Source organism: Ruditapes philippinarum, unplaced genomic scaffold (assembly GCF_026571515.1).
Source record: "Ruditapes philippinarum isolate M1 unplaced genomic scaffold, ASM2657151v2 ctg12817_1_1_1_1, whole genome shotgun sequence".
In the NCBI taxonomy this organism is placed as follows: domain Eukaryota; kingdom Metazoa; phylum Mollusca; class Bivalvia; order Venerida; family Veneridae; genus Ruditapes; species Ruditapes philippinarum.
Window position 1 is genome coordinate 74,293 of NW_026859531.1, and position 15,001 is coordinate 89,293.

Genomic DNA, 15,001 nt, shown 5'->3' on the forward strand with positions numbered 1-15,001 from the left:
CAACGATATAACCCTGTATTCTAAAATTTAACTAACTCCTTTGATAACCCACTTTTACGTTTAAAGGGCCTAGACAGTAACTTGCACTTTCCATTACCGTCAATAAACAGGTCCAATCAAACCAAGCCTACATAATTTATACTTTTGTCGTTCTGGTCGTTTTTTAGCGATTCCGTTTTTCTCAATTTTCATAATCTTAAGTGCAGAAATATATTACTTTTTATGTACATAGTTTTGGCACAGTACGGCTTCTTGTGTCAAAAAGCCGTTTAACCCAAACAAGCAACCATAAATTAATACAGTGTCAATATTAACTTAATTTAAGTAAGTTCTGAAGCAGCATACCTTCAGATTAATACTGATTTTAGGGAAATGTTAATAATGTATTAAAAAGTAAAGTATTGTCAAGTGAATAAGAAAGAAAATTATACATTTAAACAATACTTAAAATCTATTATTATCAACAGTAGGTCAGAATATGCAAATATAGCACTTACAAATATGATGATAATTACTGTTAGGCGGATGGCTTACTACGGATGCCCAAAAAAAAGACTTAACAATCTCGTTTTGTGGGAGGAGGTGTTGTCATGTATATGATGGTCTCTTGAACATCTTGGACGCTTCATGTTCGTACACATAAATTGAAGAAAATCGCATACAACATCTTCTTTGAAGTTATAGTTATTTTGGCAATATTGATATTTATCAACCACTGTTTATTACCGATCATTCTTTAATGCTTAATACACGCACCTGTTAGCAAGTTAGAAATAACCCAACTATCACAGTTCTCGTATGTTTTCGGAAAGCCTAGGGCACCCTTAAGGAGCTGTTTGTTTTGCTCTTAAGTGCGCATAAAATGTTTCCATCTGTTGATCTTGTTTATCATATTTTCTAACTCTAAATCTCTTTTACTGAAATATTGCATGCTGCTATAGTATCACCTTTACAGCAGCAATGGTTGCCTTAGTAACCGAGGTTGAAGTGACCTGAGGTCCATATATACCACACAATTCATTATATTATGCTTGTCTTACAGCTATAGCAAGCTCATTGCGACATTAAATATACCTTCAAATTTCAGTTTTGTTGTCCATTGTACAATATGAACAGTAAATTAGTTAGTATTTTCTGTCTGGATATTTTTTGAATGGAAAACTCTCGGTTATTTGACACGCGCATGGCATGAAACACACCGTTATAGTTAGCTTTTAGATGCCTCGTTCAAGTACAATGAATCTTCATAAAATAATTTGCGTTCCCTTGAATCAAGTGAGCAAATATTTCAAGTCATGTCCCTTGTTTTGTCTTATGAACTTGTACTTGTATAATACACAAGTCTGGGTTCAAGTCTGTCGAGATTTTTATTGCTTCTGTTTAGCAAATCGACACTATCAAAAACGTTGACGTGCTCACGAACGAGTACAAAAATACGCAAACAATATCAATGCCTAAATCCCAGGCTATCACTACATGTCAGTTTAATATGTTAATTATTTAAGTTGTTTAACAATATCAATTTATTTCAAAATACAGAATTGTGGTCGGGATCTATTAATTCTCATTTTTAGGAAACACTATTCTAGAGGTGTAGATTTAAATGTTAGATTAACTGTTAGAGTAGAGACTGACAAATTATCTCTAGATATGTCACACATCATGAAACATGTATGAACATTGATTCCGAATTCATTATTGAATGATAGTTACAAACCGGACACAGCGGTCGTTTCTCTATTATATCATGACTTCTTATAGTTTGATAATGACCTAACTGTGATGTCTGTATATTGTGTATGACACGTCATCATAGTGTTGAACACATCTACGCTAAATTATTTTGAAATGAAAATCTTCATTAAAAAAATATATTCCGTAACTTAATTTCCTAGGCTTAAGAAAATACTTTCTAGTTTTTGCCATATCTTTGCACATTTCGGTGTTATATAATATACACGATGCTGATGACCAGTTTACATTAACGACTTAATAAAACGTTTGTAGAAAGTAAAACAGTGAAACTGTCCACCAAACAACGGATTATCGCAGTACATATTTCAACCTTGTGGACGGACCACAGGTGTCGGGGGGGGGTTGTTTATAAGATTTCATTGAATTAATAAGTTAATGAAACAGATATTTTAGACACACATACGAGTAATATAATTTTTTGTAATATCTAATTTAAATGATTTAAGCTCTCACAAATTGATGTTAAGATATGATATTGGAATTGGACCTCAAATTACAAAAGAGTAGTGTGTCTGCTTTGATATTAAATCAAATTATAATTTTCTTTACCATTGAACAATAGTAGAAGGAAAATACCCTTGAGTTTCGTGTTCAATTTTAAAACAAGACTGCCATCATGACAACAATTTATAAGCAATTTATTATGTTATGTCAAAACAGTATTATGTTGATATTTCCACTCCCTTGTTTTCCAAATAATTACCCTTCGATATTGATGGAATTTCACCTGGTATCACATGGTTTATCACACAAAAAAATTAACAAACTATTGTGTTAACTCACGAGCGAAAGCAATTTATTTGATATATATTGGATACAGGTGCAAAAAAATACTGTTACACAATAAAAAAAATGAAAATTTATAAATATTTTAAGGAGAATATTACTCTTGTACCGATAATATTTTATAACACGACATTATCCCAGTTTGAAGCATGCATATTTTGAGAGAAATTGATACGTATATAAAGAAACCATTTCGGATCTGATGGGCAAATATACGCTTTAAAAGGAAGTAGACGTGCGTTGGATTTTGACATTATGCCATAGCCTTATTAGACATGAAGCAAATATTCATTGATAACGTTGTGTTTGTTCTTTTTTGCATATTTTCTGACAAAGAAATCGTTTCAACGTTAAATTATAGTACTGAAGTTTTACAGCGTGGACTGGAAGTCTGTAGAAACGAAATCAATTTTTGTACTGTCGAAAAAGAAAGAGAGAATCGAAGGACATGTTGTTCTCAATGTTCGTGTTGGAACAGTTGCTTCGAAAAAGGAGAATGCTGTCCAGATATTACATACACTACTTTCCGGTTTAAGCATGCTTGCCATTCAATTTTTTATGAGAATTCTGAATACTGGAAAAGGCAAAGCGAGATTCCAGCGAGAAGTTACGAAATGGTGACGAGTTGTCTGGATGGCACGCTCTGTAGTGTCAACACTTCTTTGTCTGGAGAAGATGTACTTTTGGATGATTTGGTAGTTGTATACACTGAACCAGATAATGTTATATTTCAAAATAAAAGGTGTGCAGAATGCAATGGTATTCACGATTACAAGAGGTAAGTGAACTTATTTGTAAATATTAATAAAAACGATGTCTTTATAAAAAAATAAAAAACCCTTAAAAAACTGTTAATTGACGTTTCCTGTGCTTATCAAAGGCAAACATATGCATCCCCTTAAATCATTTATATTCCAAATTTATTTTGTTCAACCAACGTATTTTACAGTTTCTATATAATTCCCGAAGAACACAAAGAGCATGCAATTTTTTTGATTAAAACATCGAGGGTTAGGAAAAACAGTTTCTTTCATTTTTTTAAACTTCATTATAGATATGCCCATATTAAAGCATTGTGTGTATTAAAATCGCACGCTACAACGAATCTCTTTGTGCACACTTCTACGTGTTTAATTAATTGCCGTACAAATCAAATACGAGATATATACTTAAGAGTTGCTCATTTACAATATGCAATACAATATATTGTAGGTGGAGACTGATTGCGTCAGATTGCATGTTTAGAGAAGACAACATTCCGGCTGATATGTCTGCTAAAGAAATGTATCAACATTTGCTAAGCAACTGTATCATTTATTCCTTTCCTCCGATTTCCTTAGTGGATATAATGTATCAACAGATGTGTGGAAAAAAACATTATAAAGCCGATATTATAACCACATGCAATGTTACTGGTCGCTGGGATGTTTTCAACAACACTGTATATGAGGCATGCGCAGATGAATACTTAAGTAAGATTGACTCACGTTTAAATCTTAATGAGAAACAAGAGCAATCAGTGATCACATGTTTCGCCTTATGATAGTCAATTGTATGATGCAGCTTCTGTGTAGCACAAAGTGCGTTTTTAGCTCGCCTTAATCGAAGTAAAAATGAGCTGTTGGTATAGTCATGGCGACGTTGCCGTTCCCTCCGAAAACTTAAACCTTTCTCAGCTCACACAACATACTGCTACTTGCTTTAAGTTCTTTGTGTTTTATCTATTTATTTGGCCAAAACAACCCTCGGGACCAGACCTTCAAGTTGACCAGAGTAGACATTGACCTTGCCATATAATTTAATTTTCATTGATTATTGCTATAGTTGGCCGTAATTTGATAATCAATTAATGGACGATCAAGGTTTCTGTATAGCAACGGGCAAATACAACAGAAATGACAAGCTGACTGCTCAGTCGATAGGGTCGCGTTACGGTATTTCGAGGGTCCGTGGTTCAAATTCCGGTCAACTACAAATTCAAAGGCTTTTTATTTGTCATTTAGTTTACACTGAATTCTGATAATTTGAAATCTATAGCATAAGTATTAGTTATAGTATATGAAACTAGTTAGTTACTTGTGTATAACGGTGGCTGTGTCGACATCAAGGGATGTATATGCATAAAAATGTCGAGGCCGTCAAGCTGAGACGACGTTTTGTAGAAACATGCCTAGATGTCGCCTAGCCGCTGTTATACACCCGTAACTTACTAGTTTCATACTTACGAGTTTCATATATTATGACTGTTTCATCGCAATTTCGTTATCTTTTAACAGAAATCAGTGTAAAAAATAAGGGAAAAAAACTATGTGCATTTCCCTCTCTTGTGCTTTACCAGCTAATGCTATCTAAGGGACCCTACAGCTAAATATATATATAATAAGTAAGTTATCGCAGAGAGTACCACAAGAGGTTCCAACAAGAAACTTTGTAGGTGGATAGATTTCATTGAGTAGAAGTTCTTTGCAAAAGAACCGTAATAATGCGTTGCCTCATTTTGGAGTTATTGCCCTATATTTTTTTTTAAAATGTGATCTTTGTCCGGGACATATCTCTTAAACTATGAGAGATTTCAACAAGAAACATTATTTAAGGTAGATATATCTCATTAGGTAAATATGCAATGTAAAAGAACCGTAACTGAAATCACAAGAGGTATCAGCAAGAAACTTTGTAGGTAGATAGATCTCATGGAGTACTTTAGAGTACTATAGTGGGGCGGGAAATAAGGTCTCTGCTGTCAAAATAGTGCAAATTGTGATACAAGCGTGAAACTTTCAGGAAATTATCGTTAGACCATGTAGATTTCAAAAGTGAAGTGGGCCCAAAAATATCTCTGCTCATTCAAGATGGCCGCCATTTTCAAGATGGCCGCCATATAAATTTGATATACATAATAGATCATTTATTCCAATTTTTTGTACAGACCTAAAACTTACACCAAAGCATGCATATAGTTTCCCCTTTTCAAAAATTTAAATCTTTAATCAATTTCTCTTGCATATTTCTTCAGAATCCAAGATGGCGTCTAATATGGCTGCCAATTTTAATGAAAACTGATATATCTCTTTTGAAGTATAATTTTTTGCACACGGTATGCGTATTTCCATATAAAATTGTGAAATATATTAGAAAAAAAATCAAATTTTAGGTTAACCACATTGTAAGTCATGTTTTTAGTTTCTTATACAAAAAAAATCTTTAAAAAAATCAAAGAAAAAGTGCCATTTTTTCATTTTTCTCTAACATGGTTTTCTAGTCTATGTACAAAATTACAAAAGTTTCATAGTTTCTTAAAGTGTATTTGATATTCAATCAACACTATGTTTTATTGTATAATTGTAACAAAAACAAACAAAAATGTGAAGGTTTTATACTTATTAAAAGTGGGTGGGGTAAATTTATCAGACAATTGTAGTACAAAATAACGTTTTTTAAGAATTCTTATGCAAATATTCACTGTAAAAGTATTTTATTGTATTAAGTTATTTTTGTTTTCCTTCAGGTCTAGAGGGTGTACTAAAATATCAATAAATGCAGATACAATTATATGTATACATTCAGTTATTAAATGTGTTTGCATGATATAAGTTGTTTCAATAGTCATAATATAACTTGATAATTGTACAGAAAGAAGACTAAATATCGAACCATATGTTAGATAAAATCATGCCTCGACCTTAGTGAAATGTTGTCTATTTATGAATACAATTATTTCCTGCACAATTTAGTCTTGCTAAAAGCTTGTAACAGAATGATTCAAAGTTATATTTACTTGCACATCATTGTAACCAAGTATAATTGAGGAAGTACCGTCCATTTCTAATAACTTATGTAGACATGATATTTTCAAAAGAAACAAAAATTTAGGCGACTGATACATCATATTATCTAATGACTAGGTGTGCTAAAATAGGTATCAATAAAACCGCTTGACCCACATAACAAACATAGCTTATACTTTGGAATATATACTAAATGTATTCCTACTTTATTTTTCCCATAAAACAAGAGAGCATTGTTGGCCCTAGATCACGCGCCTAAGACCCACTGCTGGAAAAGGTCTATAATTCTTTTATACTGAAGAATGCTAAAATCATATAAGGAGTATCTTTTTTTCACCAGTCATGGTTTAAAGAATCATGTCCAATGACTAGGCTCTCAGAACTACACGAAGACTCATATAACTATATTCCAATAAGAGTCCATGTAAACTAAGTGATTTTGACCCTATGTTTATAATCTTTATATAGCATCACAATGTTATGATATACGACATTTTCTCTTCTCTGTGCACATAGTTTGTGAGAAGAATTTTAATATATAAGTCAATGTAAACTAAGTCACAGGGAAAGCCATTTTGGACTGCAGGGACATGATTTAAAGGCCCTCACGAGGAACACAGTTTTTAAAGACTTGTGTAGGGAATCGCATTGAAGTTGTTTTGTTGTTGATGTTATTAAAAAAATCAACAAACAAACAAACTGTAATGCCTAGAGCTTATATAGTCAAAATATAACCTTGCCAAGTAAAGAAGACCTCTTTAAAAGTTACATAAAACACTTTTGTATCATTAAGTGTACATGCAATAAAAAAATCTTCTCAAAAATCAAAATGCATAGAGCACAGGTACTAAGCTGGCATGTAGCACCACCTTGGGTCTTTATTAACACATTTAATGAATCATGCTCATAGAGCCACCTGGGTTCACAGACTTGTATAGGAAAACACATTAAAAACATCTAGTGTTAAACTTCATTGACTTGAAATAAGATATTTGGGATGTAGACTGATATAACATGCATAAATTTGTATGATGCTACTGCAGTCTAAAATGGTTTTGCAATGGTATCACTAAATTTACAAAGACTACTGTAATAAAACTGTTTTCTCTTAACCTAAACTATCCGACGCATATACAGTAATCATGCATCATCATAATGATGTTATAATAATGATATATCATGGACAACATGGTCCAACTTTACCAAACACAAAAGGTCACTTAGTTATATGGACTCGTATATAGATATGGTTATAAAAGTTCTCTTGTGGGAAATAAAAAGATTGAAAGCAGATATTGAGCATGTTTCTTTAAAAGCAACCGGATTCAATTATGACACAAATCATGTGTGTAATGACATAATTGACATTCCCAAAATGATCTTGTTACCTTTTTTCCAACAATGATCTTAGGTGAGTGATCCAGGGGTCATCATTACCCTCTTATTGAAAGAAAAATAAGATATGATTACTTTAGGAAATACTAGTACACTTAGTTTGTATCTTAACTTTTCAAAAAGATGCATGCAGGCCAGGCCATATCATTGATATATATGTTTCACATCACATACATTTTGTTGGCTTTTAAGCCATGTTTATATTATAAATATAAAATTGTGGAGGAGTCAAAAATATGCGTTTATGGACTACCTTTATACCTTACATTCAAGTACATGTTTGCTATTTTAAAGTTGCATTAAATATATTTCATAAAAAAAGAAAAAAGCGACATTTCATTAATAAATTGGGTTTCATATCGACTCAAGATCTTATTTTGGTGTCCAGGCAACCAAAATGAGTTTAATGAGCATACAAATGTGCAACCTCATTGTGGCGAATTCGGAAGTACAATTTCTGTTTGCATGAGAAACTCCGCCTTTAGGATCATCCGTACATCAATATTAAATCAACAAACATGGCTATAAGTAGCAGTCATTATTTAACGGTATATTTCTGCATTTTAACGGATGTTTTCATACAAATCTAATCTTTTTCATGAGATATTTTTTTTTCTGAACCCCAGGCCTTGTGCACCGTGAAGCTTAAACGGTTAAAGTGTGTCATATATTTGCTGTGTTTCAGATAGCTACTATAACACCGTGACGAAGCGCATACACGAGCTGATTATAGTCCTCATTTGCATGTTAAAATTCGTATACGAACTTTAGTGTTACCGTGGGGTTTTCCAATTAAAATCCTAATCTATGAACAATCTTTGATGAGATTTACAACGATACTGTTAAAAAGGTTACTGAAACTGTAGAATGCTTGGTTTTTAGGCCGACAGCAAAACTATTTCTACATATTCATTTAATGTAGCTTTAATTAAGCACGTTTAGTTGATTTATTGCCTTCTTATGTCTTTACGATTAACAATTAATATATGATATCAAATATATTGAAACAAGAAGTATCATGCAACCAAATTTAATAACTGAATGTATACACATGTTTGTATGTGCCACCAAATGGCCCGAAGGAAGACAAAAAAAAAATCATCCAATAAAAAGTACTTTTTAAGTTGGAACATTTGCATAAGAATTCATAGAAAAGTAAAAAGGCAAAGAAATAGAATGAACTTGGCTATGTAGATTTTCTGTTGTTTTTTCTTTCACAATTATCATATAAAATTACCCCACCCACTTTCACAAAATATAAAACCTGCAGATTTAATGCTTTTCTTACATTCTTAACAGTAAACACATGATATTAATAAAATGTCAAATACAGTTTAAGATATAAAGTAACTTTTTTAACTTTGTGCATTACTTTAGAAAATCAAATTTGAAAAATATGAAAAAATGGAATTTTTTCTTGATCTTTTCTAAAGATATTTTTAGACAAAACTTTTAAAATGTTTACTTTTATTGAGATTAACATATAATTTGATTATCTCTGATATGTGTTAACACCTTTTTTATCATAATAAACATAATTTGTGCAACAAATTATACTATAAAAATGATATAACAGTTTTGCACAAAATTGACGGCCATATTGGACGCCATCTTGGATTTGGAAGAAGTATGAAAGAGAAATTTTGTGAGATTTAAATTTTTGAAAAGGAGAAATTATATGCATGCTTTTGGTGTGAGTTAAATGTATGTACAAAAAATTGGAATGAATGAGCTAGAATGTACTCAAATTTATATGGCGGCCATTTTGAAAATGGCGACCATCTTGAATGAGCAGAGATATTTTTGGGCCCACTTCACTTTTGAAATGTACATGGTCTAAAGATGATTTCCTGAAAGTTTCATGCTTGTATCACAATTTGCACTATTTTCTCAATTTCCCGCCCCACTAGAGTGCTTTACAAAAGAAACATATCTTGGCCTTGCCTAATTTTGGATTTTTGCCAAAGTGTTCATTGCACTGTTAACTTTGTCAGGAACATAACGTTTCTTTTTTATTTTAATGAATTACCCTATGCCCCTTTTATTTATTTTATTTTAATTTGAATGTGTTACCGATGCCCCCTTTGACCCTCCGTAAAAACTCAGGTGAAAAAAAAACAAACTCAACTGTTATTTATCAACTGAGATTTTTCCTATATGAATAAAGTGAAAAAACTGTCCTGTATTATATCAATACAGTTTTCAAATCCTAAATTGAAGTGTACCGAGTATAATGGGTCAGAGAGAAAAGAAACCAAACAAAAAAAAAAAAAAAAAAAAAAAAAAACAAAGCCATGCGACAAAATACTATAAAATAATAATATTGTAAAGGCGTTTTCTAAAACTAAAATCTTAAGAACCGTTAAAATACTGACACAAACTTTCTAGTTTAGAAGTTTTAAAAGTGGTAAAGGTTCTTGGTAATGCATATTTTATGCATATTTAAACTAGGGACGCATTTAATAATATTCAAAAAGTCACATCGCCTACTAAACATACTTTCGTAGTTGTAGCAAATGACTAACAATTTGAAGAAATTTTAGTTCTCATTTTCTATTTTTTCCATGAATCGATAAACCAGAAGAAATAATCGTTTGTACCGATTCTTCTGAGGGAGTTTGTATAGTGGAGTTTTGTTTACTATACATCCTACCATATTTATACCTTTGTCAATTTCAGATTTTCCTTTGACATCTTTCAGAGTGGTTTACAAGAATGTATATTGTTTTATATGTAATCATAAAGAAGATGAAAAAGTGCCTCCATCTTGCTTACGATCTCTATTCGACCGTTTTACGACCGAGTTCGTTGAAATCATGGATTTGCAAACTGACTTTTCGCCACTTACAGAAGCAGCTCCTAGTGGAATGTGTGATGATAACGAAGAATTCGACGAAATATTTGTAGGTTTTCATTAATTGTATCATATATTGCTATTGTGTCATATGTTGTCCGGCATATATCTTAACACAAATTATTTTTGCCGAGAGGTGTGTGTTGTTCAAACTAGTTAATAACTTGTTTTTCACATTACTTGGCATTTAATGTTGGCATTTAATGCGGAAACATGCTTGTCTTCACTTTCTTTTATACTTAAGTAATATAGAAAATTACTTGCTTTCTCTTTCTTATATACTAAAGTAGTATTAACTGTGAATTGTATATCACCATTATTATAGCTTTACAGATAAATCTAACAAAATATTTAGCATTTATTTTCTCTTTCTTTTTATTTCAGGACGTGTGTAGAGCTGCAATTTGTCCCCGACTTAACTATTTCCTAAACGGAATTTGCAAAACCCCTCCCTTTGCAGTGTCAAGCAAGTTTCAATACAAATTCAATATAATGTGTTTTCCTTCCGAACTCATACCATTTAGTATGTCATTAGATGCTATTACTCTAGAATATCTATTCAATAGGATATTAGATGTAACTTATACCAGAGATATATGCCGAAATTATAAGTTGAATTCCGTGACAGCTTACTTTCATAGGCATTCTCTTACTTTACACTACTTTAATGTTGAAGTAAACGCACCTACAGTATGGGACATTAATTGTACTCAAGACAGATTAGCCAATGCACTTCAGAGCCTTGCTCATGGAATTGAATTAAATTTTACGGTTACCACAGACCCCGAACACGAAAAAACAATAAACATTATATTAGTACCTGATAACAGGACCCAAATGTTCGATTCCCTTGAAAGATTAGCTCCTAATAACAAGACACATTTCAGCAAAATTCTATTCGAAACAAACTCTAACGGTTTAACCACAACCGTTATTGAAATGCCTTTTGTTTGTCCACATTTTACGTTGGACGATACAGAATATTCCAGGTTATTTAATATGTACAATGAAAAAGAACCATACATGGAAGATACCGCATTTGTCAAAAAATATAGAATTGTTGTCAAAACATTTGTAAATTCGTATGTAGAGCTTTTGGACGACGGACTATTACGGACATATTCTATTTGCCTTGATCAATATAAACTTATAGCATCTAAACTGAAACCTGAACCTTCAACTATTTTGAGTACTATCTCCTTAGTACTTTCTTGTATTTCGATAACCTGCACTCTGGTTGTATTCCTATTATTTTGTGTCGCAAAAAGGTTAAACAATGGCCCAATGGTAATTTTCGGATGTGCTCTTTTTAATCTCTTCATTGCTCAAGGTGCATTTCAGACTGGACGCGGATGGAACGATAAATCGGTATTCTGTCAGGCCATTGGTATTGCTATTCATTATTTCTGGTTGACTTCAGTGTTTTCTCTCAATGCCTTTTGTTATCTCATCTTAAGAGAAATGGTGTCCAGGAGAATACAAATGTGTGGTAAAGATTTGATATTTTCTTTGCTTTATGTCTATGGCTTACCGGCTTGCTTTGTCTTTGTGAATATCTTGTTCACTAATGCGGACATATCAAATCAAATTAAAAGTGGGTATGGTGCAGGCCAATGTCATATCAATACGGTCTTAATGAAGGGACTTTTGTTTGCTTTGCCCATCCTTGCAACTGTAGCTTTTAACATTGTAATTAATTGTATGATTGCTACTAAAATCAAACATACACAAACCACCGCGTTCTTCCCAGACAGAAAATACTGGTATGCTTTTGTTTTCTTTCATCTGCTTATAGTTGTTGCCCTTACATGGATAGTTGGCATTCTTAAAGAGTTTGTAACATTCCAGGCATTTGATTATTGGTTTGATGTCTTTGTTGGCGGACAAGGAATTATTCTTCTGCTTTTACTCGTTCCTTTGACTGCAGAAAAAAGTTCTCAAGAAATAAGAACATGATACAATTCAAGTTCTGGCCGCGGTAAACTTTACTATTAATGCCATTTCAGCATTCTGCCTATATATTTTATCATCCTGTCATGATAAACGCCGGGTCCTATTTTCTTGCTGTCTAGTAGATGTGACTGCGCAGATATAAGTCGCGTTTTTCTAAATTGATATGTTTGTTTTGTACGTGCGTGTCTGTTGTTGTATTATATTTTTTATTCCCTGTGTATATTGTTGTCCTTAATGCTGTATATTTAAACATATTTTTATCGATATTTTTATTTTATACAACGCAATGATAACTCTCAGCTGTATTTATTTTTGTTGGCGCAGCGTACGCGTTGCCTTTGAACGCCTGACGTACTTTTCTTTACATGCGTCTGTTTACAATTCATTATGAAGTTATTAATCATGCTAACAAATAAGAAGAAAGTTTGTTTTTCGTACAAAAAAATCAGCATACATAAACGTCAAATTAAACAGAAAGGCGATAAAAAATTCAATAAAAATGCACTTCAACCAAGTTCCTGATAGTTAACTAGACAATTGTTGTTACATATCCAGCAAGTTTCAAACAATGCTGACGGTCCTTTTCGCTTAAGTAACATGTTATATGTTACATTGAAATGTACCTGTATTTAGATTTTATTAGCCTGGGTTCCAGTCTTTGCTTTTGCTCTTGGCAAATCGACTATATATCTGTAAAAAATTGTATCGTGCTGGTACGGAATAGTGCGTCAAAATATCAACGCCTAAATCACAGACTTAGATTTTAAATAAGTTTGAAAAGTTTAAGTTTCATAAGTTTATTTTTCAATAATCCATAAGGTTTCATAGCCCACGAGGATATACAATACATTATATATGGCAAGACAGAATATAGCATAAATGTACAAAACAATTTAAACAGCGGAGAAGGTTTACAAATAATTAACTGTCTACCTAATTAGTATATGACGTAAGATATTGTTAGCTAATTTCACTTGGGTATAAATTTAATTTTACAATAAGATTTTTTTCCCAGTTATATAACATTCAGATATATTTAAATATAAATATGCTTTTTCATCGTTAGGTCACATTTTAAGTTTTTAAGGATTTGCCAAGAGAAATTGTTGTTGTTTTTATATATCAAGGACAAATAAAACTCTAGAACAATTCTCCTGAAAAGCTGAACATTATTGCCGCACTTTAAAGTTTCAAACGTATTTGCAGACGTCGAATTTTGTTACAAAATTACTCAAGGGGCGGGGGAGATAAAATCAAGTGTACTCAAAAAATTGAGTCGGTGAACAATTTTTATTGTAGTCATTAAGACGGAGTATACATTTTTAAGAGCGTTTAAAAAAGTCAAAAATTTATTTCAGGAATTTTTCAAAAATCCGTTTAAATGCCAAAACTAAATTTCAAATATTACACAAAATTGACAATGTTCTTTCCATTTTTAAACATTTTTCGGCGTAAAAAGATAAATTTTATATCATATTTAAAAAACATTATTTCCGTCGAATGCTGAAGAATTTAAGATATTTTGACCGCCTGTAGCGTTGTGAAACCCGTAACAGTTGCCAAGGATATGAAACGACGTGATGTTCAAAAAAGGGCTTTGATTGTCAACTTTGACGTTGTGAAAAAATTTGATGAAACTATTGGAATAAAATTAACAGAATCTAATCAGAAATATTGTCAATTTTGTACTTGTGAATTTTCAAGACGCTATTCGAAAATTCGCAAAGTGTCGAGCTTTACCTTAATTCCATATAACATTAGTTTAAGTCTTGAATTTTGAATAGTGAATTTTCCTAAAATCTTGAACAGTTTTTTCCCCAGATGTTTTTCTTACAAAATATTTAAGCTCATCTGGAGGCATGCAGCTTCAACTTCTAATAATTTTAAAAAAAGCCTGTAAAGTTGATCAGTTGTGGGTTGAATTTGGCACCGCAGAATCCTTCGATAAAATCCAATACATACTCTGCTTAAAAAACTTGGTCGAGACAAAAAAAGCTGATCCAATGTTTCCATGACAGCCTCTGTGGACAAACTTGTTGCCAGCAGCAAAATTATTAATGGAACTGTTAAAATGTAGCTTTACCGTAGAAGATGAAAATGTGCTAAAGCTAATGTTCCATGCACAATTTTATGCAAATGTAACAGCTGCTGTTACAATCTACAAAATTTCAATCATTGTGTGAAATATTATTTAGTGAGGATAAAATGTTACATCGTATTATGTGAATATAATGAGAACCAATTTAAAACAAAGAAGAATAACATAACTCTAGATATTGAATTATTTTGCAAGATATTGTAAATTTATTGAAGGGTATTTAAAAATACAGGGTTGTGGTGGCCATCTTTGCGGCCATATTGAATTTTCACCGCCATTTTGATTTTTAGGCTTGGGTTTTGATCCAGAATAGTTCATCACACTTCATACTAGGATAATCCAAAGTGGTTAGCTTGTAGAATTGATAGAACGATA

General features: G+C 32.1%; 1 protein-coding gene across 1 annotated transcript; it reads left to right on the forward strand.

The window, feature by feature from the left end:
- The first annotated feature begins 2,709 nt into the window (after window positions 1-2,709).
- LOC132756873 (uncharacterized) lies at window positions 2,710-12,794 on the forward strand. The gene is made up of 4 exons (XM_060748017.1): window positions 2,710-3,319; window positions 3,754-4,013; window positions 10,401-10,624; window positions 10,960-12,794. Exons 1-4 carry the CDS (start codon window positions 2,817-2,819, stop codon window positions 12,529-12,531), a joined length of 2,559 nt encoding a protein of 852 aa, XP_060604000.1. The 5' UTR covers window positions 2,710-2,816; the 3' UTR covers window positions 12,532-12,794.
- The last annotated feature ends 2,207 nt before the right edge of the window (window positions 12,795-15,001 follow it).

What these genes read in the sequence shown, in the direction of transcription:
- LOC132756873 (XM_060748017.1), top strand. Translation starts at nt 2,817, where the DNA reads ATGAAGCAAATATTCATTGATAACGTTGTGTTTGTTCTTTTTTGCATA. An exon ending in GGTATTCACGATTACAAGAG is followed by an intron (nt 3,320 to 3,753) that starts GTAAGTGAACTT and finishes AATATATTGTAG; the next exon opens with GTGGAGACTGATTGCGTCAG. An exon ending in AAGAATTCGACGAAATATTT is followed by an intron (nt 10,625 to 10,959) that starts GTAGGTTTTCAT and finishes TTTTTATTTCAG; the next exon opens with GACGTGTGTAGAGCTGCAAT.